A 25,541-nucleotide genomic window follows, 5' to 3' on the forward strand; every position below is an offset into this window, starting at 1 on the left:
TATTCACAAAATGCATGTATGTTTCTGTGTATCCACTTCCTTTTTGACAGAAATGCCCTCAGAAACCAGAGTACAATCAATTCCTCCTGAAATTTATCTTGAAATGATTCACCATGTCTTTGTTGAAAAGCATTCTATAAAGGTCACTTCAATGGAAAGTACTCTTTCAGGAAGATTATTTCTCTCTTGAAAAACTCTCATTGGGCAAACAATATTTCAATCTCTTTAGTAAAGTAAAAAATCAGTTAATGGTGAAAATGACTTCTCTGATTCTACCTTCTCACCCCTGAGGACAATCAGATCTAGTTCTCATGCTATATAGTTTTCATTAAAAACACCTTAAGAGAGCTAGAACAACTCTGTGGTTGTTCGAAATTCATGAGCCCCAGTTTCTTTAAATGAGCTTCTTAGAGCTTGATCAGGAAGTATCTTACCATCAGATATGGACTTCTCTAGATATTTGCCAGCTTAGCTAAATACTGCACTGGGAACTACATTTCATAGATGGACCATTACTCCATTTTCCTGAATTCTAGTACTTTATGCGACTCTTAATGCAATATTAAGGTCTCAGAGGGATTTCTGGTGGTCATGAGGCATCCTATTGATATTTCTTATCTTTTATAGTGATGTCATCAAAGGATTGGAAGCAGATGGAGAGAGGTGATACATATTGTTATCTCAAACACCTTGAGCTCATTTTTCTCCTAGTCATTGAAATCTTTCTTAGATGCTCCAAAACCAGAGAGCTACAGCATGCAATCTCTTCTCTCCACTACATTGTCTTAGTCAGTAACCTTCTCATTTCCAGTAGGCTCAAGAATGCTAAGAACTTTTCTCTGAAACTTACTAAATCGTCTCCAATTCCAGCCCAGTATCTTCTCTGAATTCCATTGTTCAGTTGGCTTCTACATCCTTAATCCAGATTGTAGGATCCTACTCAAGTTCATATTATCAACACTTCACAGTACTTCCAGCATGCACCAATTATCTTGTAAACAACAGTTGCTTCCTATTCTGTACTAATTTAAGTAGATATCCTCTGGCATTTCAACACCTTCATCAGATGGTCTCTTCTCATATTTCCAGTCTTAGCATACTTTATTTGCCTTCCTATATTTGCTGATCTATCTTCCTTCACTCAGACAATGCACTGCGTGTCCTTTTCAACTTGTTTTTGTACTGGCTAGGTATAAACTCTGCCCAGAGTCCTCTCCTATTTCTTCCCTTTCACTTTGACTTTCTATCTGGTCCATTATATTCTCAGTCCTAAACTTAACTGTGGCACATATCATTGCCCCTTTTGACTAGTAATTTATGCTTCTACATCTGAGATTTTTTTCCCCTTCATCTCTCATATTTTTCCAGATACCTTTCTGTTTTCATATTCTCACTGGCCCTAGAACTTTAGGCTGCCCAGAGACAAAGACTCTGTTGACATTTCTTTGTATCCCCCAATTATGAGTATGGTGGCTACCATATGCTTCGGATGTTTTTGGAATCATTGTTTGATTGATGTACTCCACCACAATTTCAACTCCAATCTGAAATTTGCATCAATTATTCTATCATTTGAGTCTCAAGAAGCACTTAATAAGAGACACAGGATTCCATAGCCCAGATAAAGACTCAGAAGATAGAGCAGTAAATGTAATGGAAGGAGGACAACGCGACCTAGGAAAGGGCTTCTATGACGCCTGGGCAGGGCACCAGCCACATTAACCACATAGACATGCAACACTGTAATCATTTATTATTATAGGAATGAGATTGTGGCAGGGCCTTCTCAGAGAAACAGCAAATCAAGAGGGGGGAACAAACAATGACAAGAATGTGATTTTGCCCTGACAATTTTGTTAATGGGAATTACGCAATTTTGGAATGAATCCGTCATGCCTTCTGCTAGAAGTGTATAAAAGCCCCCTTGCAGATGGTGCCATACAAATTCACACAACTTATCCCTGACATCCACCACTCTGCAAATCCTGACACAATGTGCTACTACGGAGGCTACTATGGAGGCCTGGGCTACGGCTATGGCTCTGGTTATGGCTGTGGATGTGGCTGCTTCCGTGGCTTAGGCTATGGCTTTGGTAGCTGTGGCTGTGGAGGCCTGGGCTATGGTGGCTATGGCTATGGTGGCTATGGCTATGGCTGCTGTCGCCCATCTTGCTGTGGAAGATATTCTTCTTATGGCTTCTATTGAAAAACCACTTGTTCCTGGCCTTTTGTGGAATTCTTCTCCCTCCCTTCTTTGGGCTAATTCCAAGGCACTGTAAGGACATCATATTCCCTCTGCTTCTACTGCTAGGTTGCATCAGAGACTTACCACAAGACCCAATGGAATCTCTTTGGCCTTACAGGACAGCCAAGTGGCAGAGATGAAGAAACAGAAAGATTTGTCCTTCTGGGAAATGATGCAGAATTTCACCTTTCAGGAGGGAGACTCCTCCAACAATAGTTCATTTCCAGCAAGTTTGTTTATCTCTATGGCTAAGGTGTCTCTTATAATTTTCAAATAAACTTGTTTTTCTGGCTTAGCAAAACGTTTCGCCTCTTCTCCTTGACCTCCTAGTACCTGGGTTAAAATTCTCACATCATAAAGAAATTTTCAATCTTAACTTATGCTTGAGCATCATTGCAGAATATTTTCTCTCCAATCTTTTTCCTCTTCAGTTTTTTTGTAGAAAAAAAAACATCTTAATTACCTGTTGTCTTTTAAAGCCTTCTTTATCTGGGGCACCTTCAAGAGCAACTGCTCTCTCTAATTTTGCCTAGTGATACCTTCAAAGTCCAAACTTATGGCCTCTTCTGAGCCTTCCTTCTTTCAAACCCTTTGGCTTTTGTTACTGCTGTCCAGTTTATGTTCCCTGGCGAGCTTGGCACTGCTTTTCCTACTTGATCATTCCTTCTTCCTCACCATGGTATTACATCAAACAAAATGCAGAAGACTGAAGCTCAACATTTTTTTCCTTTCCTCTCCCCAAGCATTCACCAAGGTTGAGCGAATAGACCCTCCCTTAGATCCCAGGGCTTCAGAGACATTCTTTTTGCTACTCACTACCACATCTTCATATCTAGATCTCCATCAGTCCTGAGATACAGCCCCACAATATGAACTGTTGATGTGTACCTTTTCAACTTGATGTCCCATAGACAGCTCAAAGCTCCTCAATTTAGAACATGTTTTAATCCTGCGTCATCCAAAACACCTTCCCTTCTTCCAATTTTTCTGTTCCAACACCAATCCAAAAACAGGCTCACAGCCTCAGGGATGTCCTTGACCCTTCACTACCATTAAGCATTTCTAATTAGTTGATGAAACTTGTCCTTTCTACCTTCACATCTCTGGCATTCAAGTAGATCACTCTGCTCACACAGTCCCCACCTTAGGTCAGGCTTCACAGCACCTCTATGAAAGAACCCATAATCAACCTCCTTGCCTCAATCTTCTTCCCGCTCAGATTCTTTCTCCACTCAGCTGCCCAAGGGATTTTTCTAAAGCATTCTTCTGACTTCTCTCCCCCTCTAATTGAAAAAGCCTTAAACTTCACATTGTTACATGATAAATTTTCATTGCTTCTCATTCTGTGATGTTTTAAATGGATGTCTGTCAAGCATTTTGCCGTCTTCAGCATCTAGCTGCTTCCTACCCTTCTAGGCTTGGTACACCTTAATGCCCTTCCCATTCTTCATGATCCTACCCATGCTGGCCTACCTACATTCACTCAAACAATACACTGCATGTCCTTTGCATGGGCTGGCTGCCCACCAAGCCCAGTAACCTCTGGTCTTCTGCCCTTCCCTTCTGCCTTTCCCTGGTCCAACAGAACCTCCACTCTAACCCCATCTATAACCCTTTCCTCCCAGTGGCTTATACCTTTGCCTCTGAGATCTCCTATCAACTCTCCATGTTTGTGGCAGGTGCCTTATTGTCACTTCCTAACTGACTTTGGAACCTTAGAATTGTTCAAGGACAGGAATTCTCTTGACATTTCATTGTGTCAAAGTGCAAACACTAGGAAGGTATTGCTTGGTCTAGTTTTGGAATGTTTGATTGATCAACTCATTCCATATAGTTGTGCCCTACCACTATGTCAACTCCATTCTGAAATCTATGTGATTCTTTCATTTGAGTCTCAAGAAGAACTTATTTAAAGAGAAAGGATTACAAAGGCAACCTAAAGGATTAGAAGACCAGAGTGGCAAGCAAAATGGAAGGAGGGCAATGCGACCTAGGAGAAGGATGTTATGAAACCTGAGTAGGGCACCAGCCACATTAACCACATATAGTTTGACAACACTATAATCACTTCTTATTTCAGCAAAAAGATTGTTGTAGAACCTTCTCAAAGAAACAACAAATCAAGAGAAAACAACCTTAACGAGCAGAAGGAATTATTGTCAGGGAACAAAAAATGGCAAGAATGTGATTTTGCCCTGGCAATTTTGTTAATGGGAATTATGCAATTTTAGAATGAATCTGTCATGGCTTCTGCTGGAAATATATAAAAGCCACCTTGCAGATGGTGACATACACATTCACACAATTTATCCCCTGACATCTATCTGACTCTGCAAATCCTGACACAATGTGCAACTACGGAGGCTACTATGGAGGCCTGGGCTATGGCTATGGCTCTGGTTATGGCTGTGGATGTGGCTGCTTCCGTGGCCTAGGCTATGGCTATGGTGGTTGTGGCTATGGAGGCCTGGGCTATGGTGGCTATGGCTATGGTGGCTATGGCTATGGCTGCTGCCGTCCATCTTGCTGTGGAAGATATTCTTCCTATGGCTTCTACTGAAAAGTTACTTGTTCCTGGCCTTTCATGGAATCCTTGTCCCTCCCTGCTTTGGCCTAATTCCAAGGCCTTATAAGACATCACATTCCATCTGTCTCTACAACCAGGTGGCATTGGAGAGCTGCCACAAGAGGTCCTTGGAATCCCTCCAGTCCATGCAGGACAACCAAGTAGCAAGGATGGAGAGGCAACAGGTCCTGTCCTTCTGGGAAATGATGCAGAATCTCATCTTTCATGAGGGAGAATTCTCTAACAATAGTTCATTTCCAAAAAGTTTGCTCAAGATACAACAAAACTGAAATGTTTGTAACAATGTTCTAATAAATATATTTCTCTGGCTTAGCAAAATTGTTTTCACCTCTCCTCCTTGACCTTATTTTATTTCAATTCCAGCTTCACATCATGAAGAAATTTTTAAACTTGATATTCTGCATCATTGCAGAATATTTTCTCTCCAATTCATCTTTTGTAATGACATGATAACTCTCAAGATTTCTGTTTCTTAAAAAATGCTATCTCTTTGTTAAATATCTTTCTAAAATTGAACTTCTCTAGTACTTAAATTTTAGTATTTCATAATATTCAGACCCCACTTTACTAAAGGCAAAGCTTATGTCCCTATAAGCTACAGTCCTTCTCCCATGTTCTGAGCACACATGGATAGGAGTCTTATCTTCAAGGTTTCAAGAAGATTCCCATGTTCATGGTGTTATTTTCATAGTATGTGACCTTCACAACCAAGGTGTCCTAGGTGACTGTTAAAATTGGGCTTAGCCTATTCCTTGTTTAGCAGTCTTCCACCACTTCGTTATCACCAAACAATCTGAATTTTTGGAGTACAGCATGAGTGAATGGTACCCAATAAAGACTACAGAAGAGACATAAATTAAATGGGAAGGATGTCATGGAATCTCTCCTCTTCGGTGGGCCCCATCTCCTCCAAACCACTGTACATCCTGACCATCAACTACACTGACCTTAAGGGAAGTTATCCCATGCATAGAGCAATAATTATTGCACAGGTCTCTATAAACCATTCAAATGACTGAACAATTCAGACTCTCAGGCAAAGAGCATTTGCTTTGTTACTCCACAAACTGCCTTGAGCTTTTGGATTCCTCACTTCTAGGAGCCAACAGAGCTCCTGAATCATTTCCCCCTCAAATAGGTTCTTGTGAAGAATGCTACAGTTTAGCACTCTAGCTGGCACATTATAGGCACTTAAATGTTTATTGATTGAACTTGTGCTTCAGACAGTTCAGAAACAGCACAAGTACTTCTTATTCCTCCTGCTATTTATTAGTATAAAATGAATTTTTTGTTATTCCTAGGCATTACTCTCCATTCATAAGAAGTATGCATATTTCAGTGTATCCACTGCATTTTCAAGGGAAATGCCCTCAGCAGCCTCATTACATTGGATTGACCTCAAAATATAACTCGTAAATTCACCAATCATTTGTCAGAAGACATTCTAGAAAGGTCAATTCCATGGAAATGAATCTTTCAAGACATAGATAATTTCTCTCTTGGATAGCTCCCAATGGGTAAAGAATATTCCATTCTCTTTATAAAAGGCAAAAATCAATTTGTGAAGGGGAAATGATAATTTTGAATCATGTTCTCCCCACAGAAAGAAAAGATCTCATACCTGTAACTATGGGGTGACCATTAAAATAATTAAAAGAGCTACGACAATGCTCTGAATATTTTCTAAAGTCCAAGAGTCCCAGTTCCTTCAAGTGAGTATCTTAGGGCCTGAAGTAGAGGCCCTTCTACCTGAACTCCTCCGTACACTCCAGCTCAACTAAAGACCAGCAATATACCAGAGCACTTCAGGTTACAGACAGACCATTACTTCAACTTCCTGAGTTCTATTCCCTTATGTGCCTCTTCTTGAAATCTCAAGGTCACAGTAGGATTTCTGGTGCCATGTGACTGTGGTTTCCTTATCCTTTGGTGTGTGGTCGTGAGAAGTTTGAATACTGGGAGATGAGAGACCTGTTACTGTCTCACACACCATGAGCTTATTTTTCACCTGATGAATTGAAGTCTTTCTGACATGCTCTACAACCAAGGAGCTATAATCTGCCTTCTGTTCTCTCACCTACACTCATTTGTAGCTTTTCTCTAAAAGAATCTTTGACTGGCCTCCCTATCTCAAACTTCTTCCCACCCAAATCCCTTCTCTCTTCATCCGCCCAAGGGATTTTGCTAAAGTATTCCTCTCTAACCCCTGGAAGTCCCAGTCTTGGATATATTATTTGGTAAACTTTTGTTGTATCTTGTTATGTGATGATTTAAATAGATAGCTTCTGTCAGACAGCTCTCATTGGGCAAAAAATATTTCATTCTCTTTAACAAAGTTGAAAATCAGTTTACTGAGGGGAAATGCCTTCTCTGAATCCAAATTCTCCCCATGGAGAAAAACAGGATAGAACTAATACCTATACTACATGGCAACCACTAAAACACCTTAAGAGAGGTAGCACAAGTTCATGAAAATCTTCTAAGCCTGTGTTGGTGAACATATGGCACGAGTTCCAGGAGGAGCTGCCCCCTTCCCCTCTCCACGCACACCTAAGGACATTTCTCGCATCACCTGCCCCTCAACCCAGCAGCCAATGGGAACTCTTCCTCTCTTCCCTGGCTGGGGTAGAATATTAGAGGTGGGGCTCATATGCAGCATGAGAGTTTGGGCACTCAGTCTCAAAAAGGTTCACCATCACTGCATCTAAGCCCAAGAGTCCCAGTTCATTCAAGGGAGTTTCTTATGGCTTGATCTGGAGACCCTTTCATGAGCAGGCATGGACTCCTCTGGAAACTCTCCAGCTTAGCTAATGACCAGCCATACAAAGGGAATGGCTAGTTCTAGTTCTCTCGTGTACCTCTTCTTGCAATCTCAAGATCACAGTGGGGTTTCTGGTGGTCATATGACTTTCCATTGGGATTCCTTATTCTTCAGAGTGAAGTTGTGAGAGGATTTGAACCTGGCAAGAGAGAGGAGACATCTGTTCTTTCTCCATCCACCTTGAGTTTATTTTTCTTCTGGTCAGTTGAAGTCTTTCTGAGATGCTCCACAACTAGGGAGCTACAGCCTTTCTTCTCCCCACAATATTTTCTAAGTCAGTGACCTCTTCAGCTCTAGTAAGTTCAGTTCCCTTCTCTCTGAAACTCACTAACTCATCTCTAGTTCCAGTCCAGAATCTTCCCTGAACTCACTTGTTCACCTGGCTGTTTACCTATTCCCAGACTACATGAACATATCCAACCTCCAATTATCAGCACATCCTGGCAATTCCATATTTTAAAAGTCTATGGCTGTGCCATGGTCATAGGGACCTCCTCAGGTCCCTGGCTGTTCTCCTTTCATTGTCTTTGAAAACCCTGGACATCTTGTCCCTGACCCTCACCTTCAAGAGCAAGTTGATCTCTCCAAATTCATCAATAATGTCCTCTTGGCCAAAATTATTGGTCTCTTCTGAATCTTCCTTCTTGATCTCCCTTCAGCCTTTGACACCACTGGCCTCCTGCTGTCATTGGGTATGCTTGACATCAACCTTCTTAAATGATTGTTCTTGTTGCTCACCTTAAATACCCCAACATCATGTCATGTCACACAGACTAACTCTGGTTGAAGCCCAAGATTCTGCCTCTTTTATTTCCTATCCATTTTGTTCTCTTCAGGGGTGAAAGAGTAGATATTCTTTAGACCCCAGGGCTTCAGAGACCTCTCTGCCACTCACTGCCACATCTCCATCTCCATACCTTTATCCAAACCTAAATTCCACCCACATCATGAACTGGTGATGTTCACAATTTCAACCTGATATACCCTTGACATCTTAAAGCTCCAAAGTCTCAAAAAATCTCCTCATCTACCCTCATCAAAAGCACCCTGCTTCTTCACAGTTTCTCAACTTTCAGGAACACCAACCTAAAACAAGATTTTAGGTTCATAATCTCAGGGATTTTCATGACCCCTCACATCATTTCACCTTTCTGATCAACCAACAAAATTTGTCCTTTCTACTTTCACAGCATCTATGACAACCCAACACTGCTTTCCACTCACGAAGTCCCCACCTTATATCAGACCATCATAACACCTCACCTTAAGTGGCTTTTATAAGCTTCCCTGCCTCAGACTTCTTCCCACTCATCTGGGATATTTGCCTCCACTCAGAGGCAAAAGGGATTTTTCTAAAGCATTCTTCTGACTTCTATCCCCATGTAACTCCCCAAATCTCTGGCATCACACCAAGATTTTGTAAAGTCCAGACACTTCTTGGTCTGTGCTGCTTTAAATAGATATCCTCTGTCTGGCATTTTAACACCTTCATCAACTTCCCACTGTTGCAATCTCTGTACACTTTATTTCCCTCCTCACATTTTATGATACTTCAGTGCTGACCTACCTTCCTTCACTCAGACAGTGTGTTACATGTCCCTTCTGTTTGCCTTTGCACTAATTGGTTGTACACCTTGCACGGAATCCTCTCCTTCCTCTGTCTTTTTAAGGTCAATTATATTCTCAAATCTTATCCCCCCTATGGAAACTGACTTTTCCTTTTCCCCTTTGTAGCTTGTTCCTCTACCTCTGAGATCTCCTATCACATCCCCATGTTTGTAACAGGTACCTTTTTCTTTTCACGTTCTCACTGGTCTTAGATATTTAGAAATGTCCAAAGATAGGAACTCTATTGACATTTATTTGCATTCCCAACCATGAGCACAGCAGCAGGCACAGTGGAAACACTGGGGATATAGTTTGTGCTTTGGACACTTTAGGAATGGTTGATTGATATAGTCCATGCAATTGTGCCCCTACACTATCTCAAATGAAACCTGAAATTTGCATCAACTATTCTGTCACTTGAGTCTCAAGAAGCACTTAATAAGAGACACAGGATTCCATATCCCAGATAAAGACTCAGAAGGTCAGAGCAGGGGATGTAATGGAAGGAAGACAATGCCATCTGGGAAAGGGCTTCCATGATGCCAGGGCAGGACACAAGCCACTTTAACCACATGGGTTTTTGCAACATTATAATCATTTCTTATTTTAGGAATGCAACAGTGCCTTCTCAGAGAAACAGCAAATCAAGGGAAAAGAACCCTTAATGAGCTGGACGATTTGTTGTCAGGGAACAAACAATGACAAGAATGTTATTTTGCCCTGGCAATTTTCATTCATGGGACTTGCATGATTCGGGAATGGGTTGGCTTCACCCTCTTTTGGAAGGGTATAAAAGTCACTGTGCAGATGGTTCCTTAGACATTCATACAACCTACTCTTGACAACCATTCAATTCTGTGAATCCTGATACAATGAGCTACTACGGAGGCTATTATGGAGGCCTGGGCTATGGCTATGGCTCTGGTTATGGCTGTGGATGTGGCAGTTTCCGTGGCCTAGGATATGGCTGTGGTGGCTGTGGCTATGGAGGCCTGGGCTATGGTGGCTATGGCTATGGTGGCTATGGCTATGGTTGTTGCCGCCCATTTTGCTATGGAAGATATTACTCCTATGGCTGCTACTGAAAACTACTTGTTCTGACTTGTCCTTCCCTTCTTTGGGCTAATTATAAGGCAATGTAAGGACATTACATTCCATCTGCCTCTATACCTAGGTGGCATGGGAGAGCTACCCCAAAAGATCCTTGAAATCTCCATGGCATACATAGAACAACCAAGTGGTAGAGACAGATAAACAGCAGGATCCTTTCTTCTGGGAAATGATGCAGAATCTTGCCTTTCAGGAGGAAGACTCCTCCAACAGCTCATTTTCAGCAAGTTTACTCATCTCTAAAATATCACAGTCAAGGTGCCTATTACAATTTTCAAATAAATTTGTTTTACTGGCTAAGCAAAACTGTTTTCGCCTCTTTTCCTTGACCTCCTGGTACTTGGGTTTTGGATCCACATTGTGAGATTTTCAATCTTGTCTAAGTCTTCTTTTTATTGCAGAAGAATTTTTCTCCAATTCATCTTCTGCAATGAAGTGATATGTCTCCAGATTTCTGTTCAAACATTTTTTCTTTGTGAAATGTCTTTCTAACATTTGACTTTTGCTTTTATCAAAGGCAAGGCATATAAGCTGCAGCCCATAACCCACAGTTTGGGCATACATGAATAGGGGTTTTATCTTCAAGGTTTCAAAAAGATTTACATGTTCATGGAGCCATGGTCATAGTCTGTGACCTCCACATCCAAGATGTTCCTGATGACTGTAAGATTTTGGCTTAACTCATCCATTGACCAGGTAGTCTAGCTGTCTTCCGCCACTTCGTTATCACCAAACAATCTAAAGATTTTAAGCACAGCACAAGTAAATGGCACACCACAAACATGACAGAAAATAGTCATATACTAACTCAGAAGGTTGTCATGGAACTTCTCCACTTAGATGGACCCCATCTTCTCTAGCCTACTGCAAACCTATCCAATTCACAGGACTGACCTTGAGCTCAAACACTTGGACTCTCTAAAAAACTTTTAGAGTTTAGCACTGTTCTGGGTACATTGTAGGATCTCAAAAAATGTTTATTGGTTCAAAAGTTTATTGATTGAACTTGTGTTCCATACAGTGGAGGAAACAATACAAGTGCTAGTGCCAAACCAATTGTATCTCTCCTGTTAATTGTTAGCTTAAAATGTATTTCTATTACTACTATATGGCTCCTAGACTTTATTCTGCATTGATAAAAAGCATGTACCACTGGATTTAACAGAAACGTTCTCAGTAGCTTTGCTATATTTGATTTCTCCCAAAACATATCTCTAAAAAATTTATCAATTGTCCAGAGACATTCTATGGAGATTAATTCAATGGAAACAAATTCCTTAGGGAAACTGATCTTTTCTCTCTTAGATAGTTTTTATCAGGCAAAGAATATTCCATTCTTTTTAATTAAGACAAAAATCTATTTATGTAGGGGAGGAATGCCATCTCTAAATCTACATTCTCCTACCAGAAGATAAACAGAATATAATTAGTACTTATAATACATTGTGGCCATTTAAAAAAATACTTAAGAAAGCTAGCACAATTCCCTGAGTGTTCTCTAAGTCCAAGAGTCCCAATCCCTTTAAGTGAGTTTCTTAGGACTTGAGTTTGAGACCTTTCTATCACCTGGTCTGGGCTCCTCCGGATGTTCTCAAGTTCAACCAAAGACCAGTTGTAATAGGGGATAAAGGCAGAGGTAATAAACTAGTTGTAATAAGGGAATTAAGGCTGGAGGTAATAAGGGACTAAAGGCAGGTAGGGTGATAAGGTAATTGTAATAGGGGATAAGGCACTGTGGATAGGGGTTTTGTAGATCTCTAAGTAGGCAGGAAAGGAAGGTACAATGGTTAAGGTGGTAAATTGAGGTGGTAGGAGAGGTAAGGGAATGACTGAGTTTAGGGAATATAAACACTGAGGTATAAAGAGTTGCAAGGGAGAGGATGAGGTATTGGGCAGGCAGCTGCAGCAGGGAGACACAGACTGGGTACACAGGTTTGAGACAGAGACACTGAAGGGAAACAGACCGAGCCCTTGAGATAGGAAGGGCACTTCTACAGACAAAGGTTAGGGCCAGCCAGGAATGGCTTGAAACTGACTGGAGGGCTTTCTAGTCAGTTTCTCTGGTTCACAAAGGAAGAGTCCAGAGGAAGTAAAGGGATTACCACTTCCTCCAAAATGGACACCTCTAGCTCCCCTCAGGACCCAGAGAGAATACTATTCCTTTCTCCCCTTCTCCCTCTTCTAACAATCAACTAATGATTTAGCCAAAGGTTTGATTAAGTGAACAACAGGGTTTATTGAGTTTCAGGGTTGATTGTAAAGGACAGCGGGATATAAGGTATCTCTAACAGCCTTCTAGGGAGGTTTTTGTTGCCTAAAGGGTTAGGAAAGTTGCATATAATGATTCAGGAGATAATTTGTATCAAGAGTAAGCCCTACATGGCTATGGGGAAACTAAATCTACAAAGTTTGAAAGTTACCACCCAGATCCACCCTCCTTCCAAAAATCCACAGAAATTCAGGAAGGGAACATGATGATTGGGATTGGGGAGGTCAGGGAAATCCAAAGGAAATAGCTAAGCTACAAATCTTAAGAGAACAGCTGCAGAATAAATGCCAGGTTTACAGTCCAAAAAATAGAGCTCAGTTGACCCTCCTACTCTCATCAAGTATCCAGGATCAACTGCCTCTCCTCAGGGTTCTAAACCCTTTTCAACTGTCAGAAATTCTGTAGTAAGGCTTTGCAGGGTTAATATGCACCCCTTTCTATCACCTGGTCTGGACTCCTCTGGATGCTCTCCAGTTCAGCCAAAGGCCAGCTGATGCACATTATAGTTAGACCAGCACCACCATTTTCATGAGCTCCACTCCTTTAGAAGAGAAGAAATGGAAGCATGTCAGATTTTATATTCTTGGACTAAAAGATCACTGCAGAAAGTGACTATAGTAATGAAATTAAAAGATGCTTGCTCTTTGAAAGAAAAGCTATGGAAAATCTGTACAGCACACTAAAAAACAAAGACATTGCCTTGCTGACAATGGTCCATATGGACAAAGCTATGTTTTTTTCCAGTGGCAGTATATGACTCTAAGAGTAGGACTATAAGGAAAGCTGAGCAACACAGAATTGATTCTTTTGAATTGTGGTGCTGGAGAAAACTTTTGAAAGGCTCTTGAATGGCAAGGAGATCATCAGTTAATACTTAAAGAAATTAATCCAGACTCTTCACTACAAGGTCAAATACTGAACGTGATAAATACTTAAATACTTTGCCCCATAATGAGAAGACAGAACTCACTGGAGACCCTAATGTTGGGAAAGGTTGAAGGTGAAAGGAAAAAGGGACAGCAGAGATTGAGATGAATATATACTCTCATGCAAACAACAAGCATGAATTTAAACAGACTTGGCGAGATAGTGGAGGATAGGAGGACCTGGCGTATTATGATCTGTGGGGTCACAGAGTCAAACATGACTGAATGACTGAACAACAATAACAGTATCTCTTACCACTGTTCATGAAAACAAGGTGATAGTGGCATTTCCTGTTGTCATGTGATATGCTGTTGGATTTGCTTATTCTTTAGTGTACAGTTGTGAGATGTAGCTGAGGAGAAAGGAGACATGTATTGTTATTCCAATCCTTTTGAGCTTATTTTTCTCCTGGCCAATTGAAGTCTTTCTGAGATAATCTACAACCAGAGAGCAACAGCCTCCCTTCTCTTCTCTCCACTAAACTCTTTCAGAGGCAACCTCATTTGTCCTGGGTTTTTATTTACTTTCTCTCTGACACTCACTTCAACATCTCCAGTTCCAGACCAGCATTCCTTTGAACTCACTTGTCCATCTGACTTTCTATGTATGTTCTAAATGCAAGCAACCTCATATTACTTGCTTTCATGCTTACTTATGTACTTTCCATTAATTTTCAACTTTATTGTGGCTGTACTATAGTCCTTGTTAGCTACTCTTCCTTCACTGTCTTTGAAAGCCTTGAATATCTGGTTCCTGTGTTCATATTCAAGAGTCACTGCTCTCTCCAAATTATCAAGTAATACCTTCCTGAATGCCCTTTCCTTAATATTCCCTCTTCTTGATTTCCCTTCTGCTTTTGAACTTGCTGGCCAACTGCTGTTCTTGGGTGTTCTTAACACTGGTCTTCTCGTTTGATTGTTCCTTCTTGCTCATCTTAATTAGTTCACCATCTTATCATGTAATACAAAGTAATTCTGGCTTAAGTTCTAGGTTTTGTCTCTTTTCTTTCCTCTCCAAGGTAAAGAAAGTAAAGCCATAAGTCACATGGCTTTAAAGCCCTTTTCTCTGCCCCTCACTGCCACATCTCCAGATCCAGACCTACTTCTTTCCTGAGTTCTAGTCCTACCTCATGAACTGTCCATGTACATAATTCAATACAATTACAATTCAGTACAATACAAATTCTCTTAAATATCTATCTCAAAGTCCCTAAGACTAGAACATATCTTTTCATCCTGCCTCATCAAAAGCATACTACTTCTTCCCCTCTCTACTCCTTTCAAGAGCACCAATATAAAGCTGAGGACATAGGTTCACCGTCTTAGGAATGTCCTTGATTTCTTCCAATATTTTAAAATATTTGATCAGTTGGCAAAACTTGTCTTTTATACCTTCACAAATCTCTGGCATCCAAACACTTCCTTTTACTAATATAGTCCCCACTTTAGATCAGTTCTCTGAAAGAACCTTTGATTAGCCTTTACCTGGAGTGGGTATTTAATAAATGATTGTTGTTTGAATTTGTATTTCAGAAAGTTGAGGAAGCAGTTCAAGTACTACCACCGGTACATCTCATTCTCCTGCTATTATTAGATTAAATTAATTTCTGGTACCACATATTTCTGCTAGGCATTATTCTCTATTTATAAAAAGCTTGTACATTTCTATGGATCCAATTGCTTTTCCACAAAAATATCTCTGGCAGTTTCATTTCATTCTAATTTTCCCAAAACACATCTCCAATGATTCACCAATCCCTTCAGAGAAATATTCCATCAAGATCACTTCAGTGGAAATTAATTTTCAGGAAGAAGTTCATTTCTGTCTTGGACATCTCTCTCATTGGGCTATTCTCTTTAAAAAAGTTGAAAATCAGTTTATGGAGGGGAAGGGGCAGGGAAATGATACACCTGAATCTATGTTTCTCCAGTTGCAGACAGACAGAATAGATTTAGTACCTATACTATCTGCTGACATTTAAAACACCTTAAGAAAGCTATCACAAACCCCTGAATGTCCTGGTTCTCAATACACTGAGCAATCTAGCTACTCTGCCATCCCACATTTTTTCAGTGTCTTTGAAAGTCCTGAACATTATGTTCCTGATCCCCACCTTCAGGAGAAATTACTCTCTCCAAAGTACCCAATAACATCCCCGAGGCATAAACTAATGGCCTTTTCTGAGACTTCCTTCTTCTTGACTTCCCTTCAGCTTCTGACACTACTGACCAGTTGTTCATACTCATAGGTGTGCTTGATACTCCTCTTCCAACCTAATTGTTCCTTTCCAGTTACCTTAGCTGGCCTGCCCCATTATCATCTCAAGTCCACTAGCTCTGGCTGAATTTTCTGGCAATTTACTTTATTTTCCACTATTCTCTTTCTAGGGGTGAGAGTGTAGATCCTACTTAGGGCCCATTGCTTCAGGGTCCTACTCTCGTCCATTCAGTGCTACATTTCCAGATATAGACCAGAATCTCTCCCAAGTTCCAGTCTCATATCATGAACTGTCTGATTGGAAAAATTAAACTTGGCATCCCCATGACATCCCAAGGGCCCAAGTCTAGTACAATCTCCTTATCCTGTCTTATAAAAAGCACCCTACCACTTCCTGACGTTAGAACTCTTTTCAAAAGAGTCAACATCAAGCCAAAAAAATTGTTTTCACAGGGGACACATTTGATTCCTTACTAGCATCACACCTCTATGATTAGTCAGCAAAACTTGTCTTTTTCCTCCTTCACAACATCTCTGGAATCCAGACACCTCCCTTCACTTGGTCTTCATCTTAGATCAGGACATCACAGCACCTGTCTACAAGGGCTTTAGATTAGCCTTCCTGCTTCAGTCTTCTTAGACTCAGATCTATTCTCTATTTTGCTGCAGAAGGAATTTTCCTAAAACATTCTCCTGACTACTTTTCACCTTTAATCCATAAAATCCCAGGCCTCTTGTAATTATTTTGTAAATTCAAGTTTCTTCCTGTTCTGTGGTGATTTAAATAGATACCTTCTGCATGGCATTTTGCCCTCTTCATCAGCTGGCCCCCTCCTACTTTTCTAGTCTCAGTATACTTAATTTCCTTGCCCATATTCTATGGTTCTGCCCATGCTAGCTCACCTTATTTCACTGCATGTCTATATTGCTTGCTTTTGCACTGACTAACTGGCTATTTGACTTTGCTTGGAGTCATTTCCTAGCTCATCCCTTCCCCTCTGACTATCTCTGGTTCATTATGTTCTCAATTCTAATCCCATCTGTGCCTTTACCCCATTCCCAGCGTGATTTAGGCTCCTACTCTGAAGTGTTCTACCATCAACATTACATGTTTGTGGTAGGTTTTGTTTTCATGTCCTCACTGGTCTTAGAATTTAGAGCTTCCAGAGGGCAAGGATTCTGTTAACATTTAGTTCTATCCATGGCCCTGAGCACAGTGGCTGGCACAGTGCAAATTCTTCAGAGGTAGTTTATCCTTGGGTTGATTTTGGAATGGTTGTTTGATTGATATATTCCACAAAGGTTTGGCCTACCAACATCTCAGCTCCAATCAGATTTCAGAAACCTATGTGATTCTGTCATGTGAGTCTCAAAATTAAGAGAGGATTCCATAAAAGAAACAGAAGGCAAAGGTGGCGAATAAAAAGAGAGTAAGGCAATGTCACCTGAAAGAGTGCTCCCATGAAACTTGAGTTGGGCACCAATCACAATAATGATGTAGACTTGACAACACTATAATAATTTCTAGTAAAAAATTAAATCCTCACAGAGCCTTATCTGAGACACAACAAATATAGAGAAAATACCCTTAACGCGCTGGGAAAACTATCCTCAGAGAACAAAGATAAGAATGTGATTTTGCCTTGGAAATTTATTTAATGGGAATTATGTAATTCTGGGATGGATCTGCCATACCTCCTTCTGGAAGAGTATAAAAATCCCCATGCAGATGGTGTCTCATACAATCTTTCCTTGACATCTATCCAACTCCATGAATCTTGAAATAATGAGCTACTATGGCAGCTACTATGGGGGCCTGGGCTATGGCTATGGCTCTGGTTATGGCTGTGGATGTGGATGTGGCAGCTTCTGTGGCCTAGGTTATGGCTTTGGCAGCTATGGCTATGGAGAACTGGGCTATGGTGACTATGGCTATGGCTATGGCTGCTGCCACCCATCTTGTTGTGGAAGATATTCTTCCTATGGCTTCTACTGAAAAACCACTTGTTGCTAGCTTGTCTTGGAATCTTTGCCCCTCCTTGCTTTGCACTAATCCCATAGCATTGTAAGAATATCACATTCCATCTCTCTAACTGGGTAGCAGGGATCAGAGCAGTGAAGAAGCAAGTACTAAGAATCACCAAGACCCATCCTCCTGATAAATGGTACAGAATCTCACCTTTCATCAGGGAGATTCTCCCAACAACTCATTCCCAGCAAGTTCCTCATCTCCAATACATCGTGGCTGAGGTGTCTGTTATGATATTCTAATAAACTTGTTTCACTGGCAGAGCAAAATGATTTTCACCTCTTCTTCTTGACTTCATTCTACTTTGGTTTTAAAATCACATTATAAAGAGTTTTTTATCTTAGAATATGCCTACATGTCCATGCAAAAGATTTATTCTCCAATTCATCCAATTATGCAAAAAACACATTATTTGCTTGTTAAATATCTTTCAAAATTTTTACTTTTGCAGTGCTAAACTTTTAGTATTTCATAATAACCAGCTCCTAAAAAGCAAGGAATATTGTCTCTTTAAGCTGTAGCTCTTTTCCCAATTTCTGGGAACACAGACATAAGTGTTATCTTCAAGGTTTCTAGAGGATTCACACATTTGTGGTTAATGCAGAACCAAAGTGTCCCTAATGACTGTCAGAATTTGTCTTAGCTTATCCCTTGTCAGCTTTTCTCTACCACTTTGCTATCACCAAGAAATTTAAAGTGTTGAAACACAGCACAAATGAGTGACCCACCCTAAAGAATACAGAAGAGTCTGAGGGATGTCATGGAACCTTTGGGCAGGTGTCATCTCCTCCACTCAATTGCACAACCTGTCCAACTCACAAAACTGCCCTCAAGTTAAGGCTGTCCTCTCCCCATGGGAAGTGGACTGACTCATTATTGTAAAGGTCTCCTACAGATCACTCAAACACCTGATCTCTCTAAACAACTCATACTCCCAGGGAAAAGGCATGTACTTGGCTGCTCCACAACCTGCCTGGGACTTTTGTATTCCTTAACTCAATAGGCCATTGCAGACCTCAAAATCATGTCTTTCAGACAGGTTTTGGGGAAGAAAGCCAGAGTTTAGTCTTCTGCCTGGCACATAATAGGTGGTAAGTAAATGTTTATTGATTGAATTTGTGTTTCAGGAAGTAAACAGTACAAATGCTACTACTATGGGATCTTATTCTTCCTGCTATTTATTAGTTTAACATGAACTTCTTTTACTACATATTGCTCCTATGCATTATTCTCCATTGACAAAAAGAATGTACATTCCTATGAATGCATTTGGCTTATTTTTTACAGAAATTCACTACATTAGATTCTTTCCAAAATATCTCTAAAGATTCACTTGTTCTTGGTCCAGAGACATACTTTGGAGGTCACTTCAATGGAAACTAATCTCATCATAAGATCATTTCTCTCTTGGACACCTCTCATTGAGCAAAGAATATTGATTCTCTTTAACAAAGTGGAAAATCAATTTATAGGGGGGTGAATGCCTTCTCCGATTCCATATTCTCTCACCTGGGAAAAAAAGCAGAATAGAACTAATACCTATACTATATGGGCCCCATTAGAACACCTTAAGGGAACAAGCACAACCCCTGAGTATTCTCTAAGTCCAAGAGCCCCAGTTCTTTCAAGTGAGTCTCTTAGGGTTCTACCAGATTCTAGACCCATCTGGATGTTTTTCCAGCTTTGCCAAAGACACACCATGCATTGAGCAGATGGACCATCACTTCAATTTCCTGAGCTCTAGTCCCTTATGGCCTCTTCTAACAACCTCAAAGTCACAGTGGGATTTATGATGGTCATATGAGGTCCTGTTGAGATTCCTTATCCTTTAAGGTGGAACTGTGAGCAGTTTGGAAACTAAGAAGAGAGAGAGAGAGATGACACCTGTGGCTGTCCCAAACTTTTTCTACTGGTCAATTAAAATCTTTCTGAGATGGTCCACAATCAAAGAGGTATAGCATGCCTTTTTTTCTCTCCACTATATTATCTCAATCAGTTGACCTGTCAGCCTCAATAGGCTCAGTTCTCTTCTCCCTGAAACTCGCTGACCCATATCTGTCCCTTGAACTGACTTTTGTCTTCTTTCCCTACTTAAGAAGGAACATTCAGGATGGAAGATCAAAGTGTCAAGCACACCCAGGAAAATCACTTTGTCAGTACAAGGGAGTTCAAGAGGAAGGAAGATTAAGAGGAGACCATTAGTTTAAGCAATGAGGACTTCACTGGGAACTTGGAGAGGGCAGTTGCTCTTGAAGGTGGCCAGGAATCAGATACCCAGGGCATTCAAAAATATTGAAAGAAGAGAAGCTGATATTCTGAGTCAGCATTCATGAACTTTTAAAATGTGGAAGTACTGGAAAGTCTTAATATGAGGTTGACTAGGATCCTGTACTGAGGGCAGAGGTAGACAGCCAGCTGAACAAGTGAGTTCAGGGTAGATTCAGGGCTGGAAATGGAGATGGGTTAGTGAATTCCAGAGAGAAGGGAACTGAATCTATTAGAGCTGAGGATGTTATAGACTGAGAGAAAATAGTGGAGAGAAAAGAAGGCAGGGTGTAGCTCTTTGATTATGGAGCACTGATAGTTCATAATGTGGGACTAGATCTCAGGAAAAATGCAGGTCTGGATGTGGAGATACGATAGTGAGCAGAGAGAAAGTCTATGAATCCCTGGAAGCTAAAGAACACCTCCTCTCTCACCCCTGGAGAAAGCATAGAGAAGAAAGGAAAGAGAACTTGGGCCTCAGCCAGAATTAGCGTGCATGGCATGGCATGATGAGGCTTGTTGCAGGTGCCTTGTGTTTTAATATTCTCATTAGCTCTAGACCTTCATAGCTACCCAAGGACAAGGACTCTGTTTACATTTCTTTGTATTCCCAGCCCTGAGCACACTGGCTAGCACAGTGCAAACACTGGGGAGCTGAATGATGCTTGGGTTGATTTTGAATGGTTGGTTGATTGAATTATTCCATACATTTGTATCACTTTAATCTAATCTGAAACTTGTGTGATTCTTGTGTGATTCTGCCATTTGAGTCCCAAGAAGCACTTATTAAAACAGATGGAATTCAATCGCCCACCCAAAGAATGAGAAGCCCAGGCTGACAAGCATTATGGAAGGAGGACAATGGTACATGGCAGAGGTCTATCATGAAGTATGGGTCAAGCACCAGCCACATTAACCACAAAGGGTTTGGCAATACAATAATCTTTTCTAATTGCAAAAATGAAAACTTGGCAAAGCCTTCTCTGAAAAACAGGAAAAAAGAGAAAACTGCTTTAATGAGCTGGGGGAATTGGTCTCATGGGGGAAAAATGAAAAGAATGTAATTTTGCCCTGGAAAATTCATTAATGTGAATTACGCAATTCAGGAATATATCTGCCACACCTCCTCCTGGAGTTGTATAAAAGTCCCCACACAGATGGTGCCATGCATACTCATACAACCTACCTTTGACATCCATCCAACTCTCTGAATCCTGACACAATGAGCTACTACGGCGGCTACTATGGAGGCCTGGGCTATGGCTATGGCTCTGGTTATGGATGTGGATGTGGATGTGGCAGCTTCCGTGGCCTCGGCTATGGCTCTGGCGGCTGTGGCTATGGAGGCCTGGGCTATGGTGGCTATGGCTATGGTGGCTATGGCTATGGCTGCTGCCGCCCATCTTGCTGTGGAAGGTATTCTTCCTATGGCTTCTACTGAAAAACTATTGGCCTCTCTCTGATAATCAATCCCAAAAAAGGACATCACATTCCATCTGTCTGTTCTGCTGGTTGGCGTGGAAGAGCTACCACAAGAGAGTCTTGGAATAAATGTGATGCACTCAGAGCAGTAAAGCGGCAGGTACTGAGAAGCACCAGGACCCAACTTTCTGGGAAATGGTGCAGAATCTCACCTTTCATGAGGGGGATTCTCCCAACAACAACTCATTTCCAGCAAGTTTTTCAGCCCTGGTAGAACATGGCTGAAATATCTGTTACAATGTTCTAATAAACTTGTTTCATTGGCATAGCAAAACTGTTTTGACCTCTCCTCCTTTATCTCAAAGTACTTTGGTTCGAATCTCACACTGGAAAGATTTTCAGTCTTTACTTACTCTTTCATGTCATTATAGATTTATTCTCCAATTCAACTTTTGCAATGAAGAGTTACTTCTCCAGATTTCTGTGGAAAAAACATTTTATTTCCTTGTTAAACATCATTCTATGATTTAACTTTGTATTAATTAAATGTTAGTATTCATAATAACCAGCCCCAACTTTATCTATGCGAAGGCATTTGTCCCTATTAGCTGCAGCCCACCTCTGTTTCTGAGCACACTTGGAGATGGGTTTTAGCTTCTAGATTTCTCAAAGATTCATATCTTCATGTCCTTATGTTCATGTTTCATGACCTCCAGGTCCAAGGTATACCTGATGATTGTCAGAATTTGACTTAATGTATTCCTTCTTTGGAGAGGAAAATGGCAAACCACTCTAGGATCTATGCCAAAAATTGCTCAGAGGAGCTCATAAAGAATTGGACAAAACTGAAATAATTGAACAACAATAATACTTTGTCTATATGTCTTCTACTCATTACTTATCACCTAGAAATTGAATTTTTGTAGTATAACAGAATTAAGTGGCACATCACAAAGAATAGAAAGGAGAGTTATATGCCAAGTTGGAAAGTTGTCATGGAGCTCTGCTCTTCAGTTAAGTGTCATGTCCTCCTACCAACTTTACAGCCGGCCCAACTTACAACATTGACTGAGGATAGTTCATCCACAGTTAAAGTGGAATCATTGGGGATTTTTTGTTTGTTTTAAAATTTTATTTTATTTTTCCCAATTACAAGTAAAATGAGTTTCCAACATTTTAAAAAAGAATTTTGATTCTCAAATTCACTCCTGGCCTTCCCTATCTCTCCCCACACCCTACGCCTGCTGAGATGGTAAGCAATCTCATGTAGATTTTACATGTGCAATCATATAAAATAATTTTCTATATTAATACTTTTGTGAAAGGAAACTCAAACAGAAAAAATATTAAGAGTGAAAGTGAAGGGGGCAGTTGGGTAGCTCAGTGGATTGAGAGCCAGGCTTAGAGACGGGAGGTCCTAGGTTCAAATCCGACTTCAGACACTTCCCAGCTGTGTGACCCTGGGCAAGTCACTTGACCCCCATTGCCTACCCTTACCACTCTTCTGCCTTGGAGCCAATACACAGTATTGACTCCAAGACGGAAGGTAAGGGTTTTTAAAAAAGAGTGAAAGTGAAAAAGGTTTGCTTTTGTCTGGATTCAGATTCTTTTTCTGGAAGCAGAAAAAGCAGGCATTTTTTGTCATGAATCTTTTGAGACTGTTTTGGAACACTGTATAGCTGATAATAGTTAGGTTATTCACAGTTGTTTACTAGAAGGTATTTCTATTACTGTGTACAGTGTTCTCCTGATTCTACTTACTTCACTGTACTTTAGTTCATTTAAATCGGGGTTTTTCTGATATCTTTTTCCTTGTCATTTTCTACAGCATGATAGTATTCTATTCCAATCATATCCTGTAACTTACTCATTCCTTCCCCAATTGGTGAGTATCTTCTCACTTTCCAATTTTGTGCCTCCACAGAAAAAGTTGCTTTAAATATTTTTGTTCATATAGGTTGTTCTTTTTATTTTTTATCTCTGTGGGATAGAAACCAAATAATGCTATTGCTGGATCAAAGGACAGATACTGTTTTATAGCCCTTTCGGCATAGGTCCAAATTACTCTCCAGAATGATTGAAACAATTACAATTCCATTATATATTTGACTTATTTCTCTCTGTACTTGCAAAATGAGGTCAACTTGTAAAAAAAATGCTGAAAAGTTTACTATGTATTATTCTCCATCCTATTTCCCCCTGCTTAGTTTCTAACCACCTCCTCCCTCAATTTTCCCTCTTTTCTATCAGTCCCATCTCACTTCTCTCAACCTCTTCCCCACCTATTTCCCTGTACAGTAAAATAGATTTCTATACCCAACTGATTGTGTATGTTCTTCCCCCATTGACCCATTTCCAGTGAGTGAGGTTCATGTACTCCACTATCCACTTCCCCCATTTCCCCCCCACCCTGTAAAAGGCCCTTTCATAACCTCTTTTATGTGTCATAATTACTGCCTTCTATTTTTCCCTTTCACCTCCTTCCAATTCATTTCTCTTTCTCATGCCTTAAATTTTTTTATATCACCCCATCATATTCAACTCACACTCTTGCCCTCTGTCTATGTATATTCCCAACCCCTAATAATGATAAAGTTCCTAGGTAGTAAAAGGATCATTTCCTCATGCAGGGATGTACACAGTTTAACTTTTTCAAATGTCTTTTGATTTCTCTTTCTGGTTTACCTTTTTATGTTTCTCTGAAGTCTTGCATTTGAGAGCTAGATTTTTCATTCTGCTCTGATCTTTTCATCAGGAATATTTGAAAGTTCTCTATTTCATTGAATACCCATTGCCCCGCCCCAAAATATTACACTCAGTTTTTCTGAATGAATGATTCTTGGTAGAAGTCCTAACTCCTTTGCCCTTTAGAATATCATATTCCAGTACCTCTGATCCTTTAATGTAGAAGTGCTAAATATTGTGTTATTCTGACTATGGCCCCTCAATATTTGAGTTGTTTACTTTTGGTTTCTTGCAGTATTTTTTACTTGACCTAGGAGTTTTGGAATTTGCCTATAATATTCTTGGGAGTTATCCTTTGAAATCTCTTTCTGGAGATGATTGGTGGATTCTTTTTATTTCTATTTTACTCTCAGGTTGTAGAATATCAGGGCAGTTTTCTTTGATAATTTTTAAGTGATTATGTCTAAGCTCTTCTTTTGATCATGGCTTTTAGATAGTCTAATAATTCTTAGATTATTTTATGTCATCTTCTATTTTTTTATTCTTTTGACTTTGTTTGATTGTTTCTTGATGTCTCATGGAATCATTAGCTTCCACTTCTCCAATTCTAATTTTTAAGGCATGATTTTATTAAGTGAGCTTTTGTACCTTCTTTTCCATTTGTACAATTCTCCTTTTTAAAAAACTTCTTCTCTTCAGTGAATTTTTGTACTTCTTTTCCCATGTGACTAATTCTGCCTTTTAAGAAGTTCTCTTCAGTGCATTTTTGTATATTGTTTTCCATTTGGTTCAGTCTACATTTTAAGTACTTTTATTCTTCAGTGGATTTAAAGAATCTCTTTTACCAATTGTCCTATTCTGTTTTTAAGGTATTAACTTCTTCAGTATTTTTGTGCCTCCTTTACCAAGCCGTTTTGATGATTTTCTTGTATCACTCCCAGTTATTTTCCCAAATTTTCTTCTACCTCTTTTATTTGATTTTTAAATCCATTTTGACCTTCTTCATTAATTCTTTTGGGGCTTGAGAACAACTATTTTTCTTAGAAGCTTTGGATGAATTAGTATTGACTTCATTGTCTTCTTCTGAGTTTGTGTTTTGTCTTCCCTATCATCAAAATAACTTTTTAGATTGAATTCCTTTTTTGTTTGATCATTTTATAGCCTTTTTCTTTTCTATGAACTTAAAAAACTGTTACTGTTGGGTTTTCTGTTCCCATGGTGAAAGGAGTACTGTTCCAAGCATCATGTTCTTTGTGTAGCTGCTTTCAGAGCTGGCTCTGGGGATCTATATATTTTCAGATTTTTCAAGGTAGTAATATGTAAGAAAAAGTATGTTTAATAATCTCCTGGCCTGTG

General features: G+C 40.0%; 1 protein-coding gene across 1 annotated transcript; it reads left to right on the top strand.

Moving 5' to 3' along the window:
- Positions 1-1,993: 1,993 nt before the first annotated feature.
- Positions 1,994-10,346, top strand: LOC123239618 (keratin-associated protein 20-2-like). The gene is made up of 2 exons (XM_044666893.1): positions 1,994-2,045; positions 10,162-10,346. Exons 1-2 carry the CDS (start codon positions 1,994-1,996, stop codon positions 10,344-10,346), a joined length of 237 nt encoding a protein of 78 aa, XP_044522828.1.
- The last annotated feature ends 15,195 nt before the right edge of the window (positions 10,347-25,541 follow it).

This window comes from Gracilinanus agilis, chromosome 3 (assembly GCF_016433145.1).
Source record: "Gracilinanus agilis isolate LMUSP501 chromosome 3, AgileGrace, whole genome shotgun sequence".
NCBI lineage: Eukaryota > Metazoa > Chordata > Mammalia > Didelphimorphia > Didelphidae > Gracilinanus > Gracilinanus agilis.

Excerpts from the sequence above, each read along its gene's own strand:
- LOC123239618 (XM_044666893.1), top strand. The coding sequence starts at position 1,994 with ATGTGCTACTACGGAGGCTACTATGGAGGCCTGGGCTACGGCTATGGC. Across the intron at positions 2,046-10,161 it reads GGGCTACGGCTATGGCTCTG|GCCTGGGCTATGGCTATGGC; the intron begins GTTATGGCTGTG and ends GCTATTATGGAG.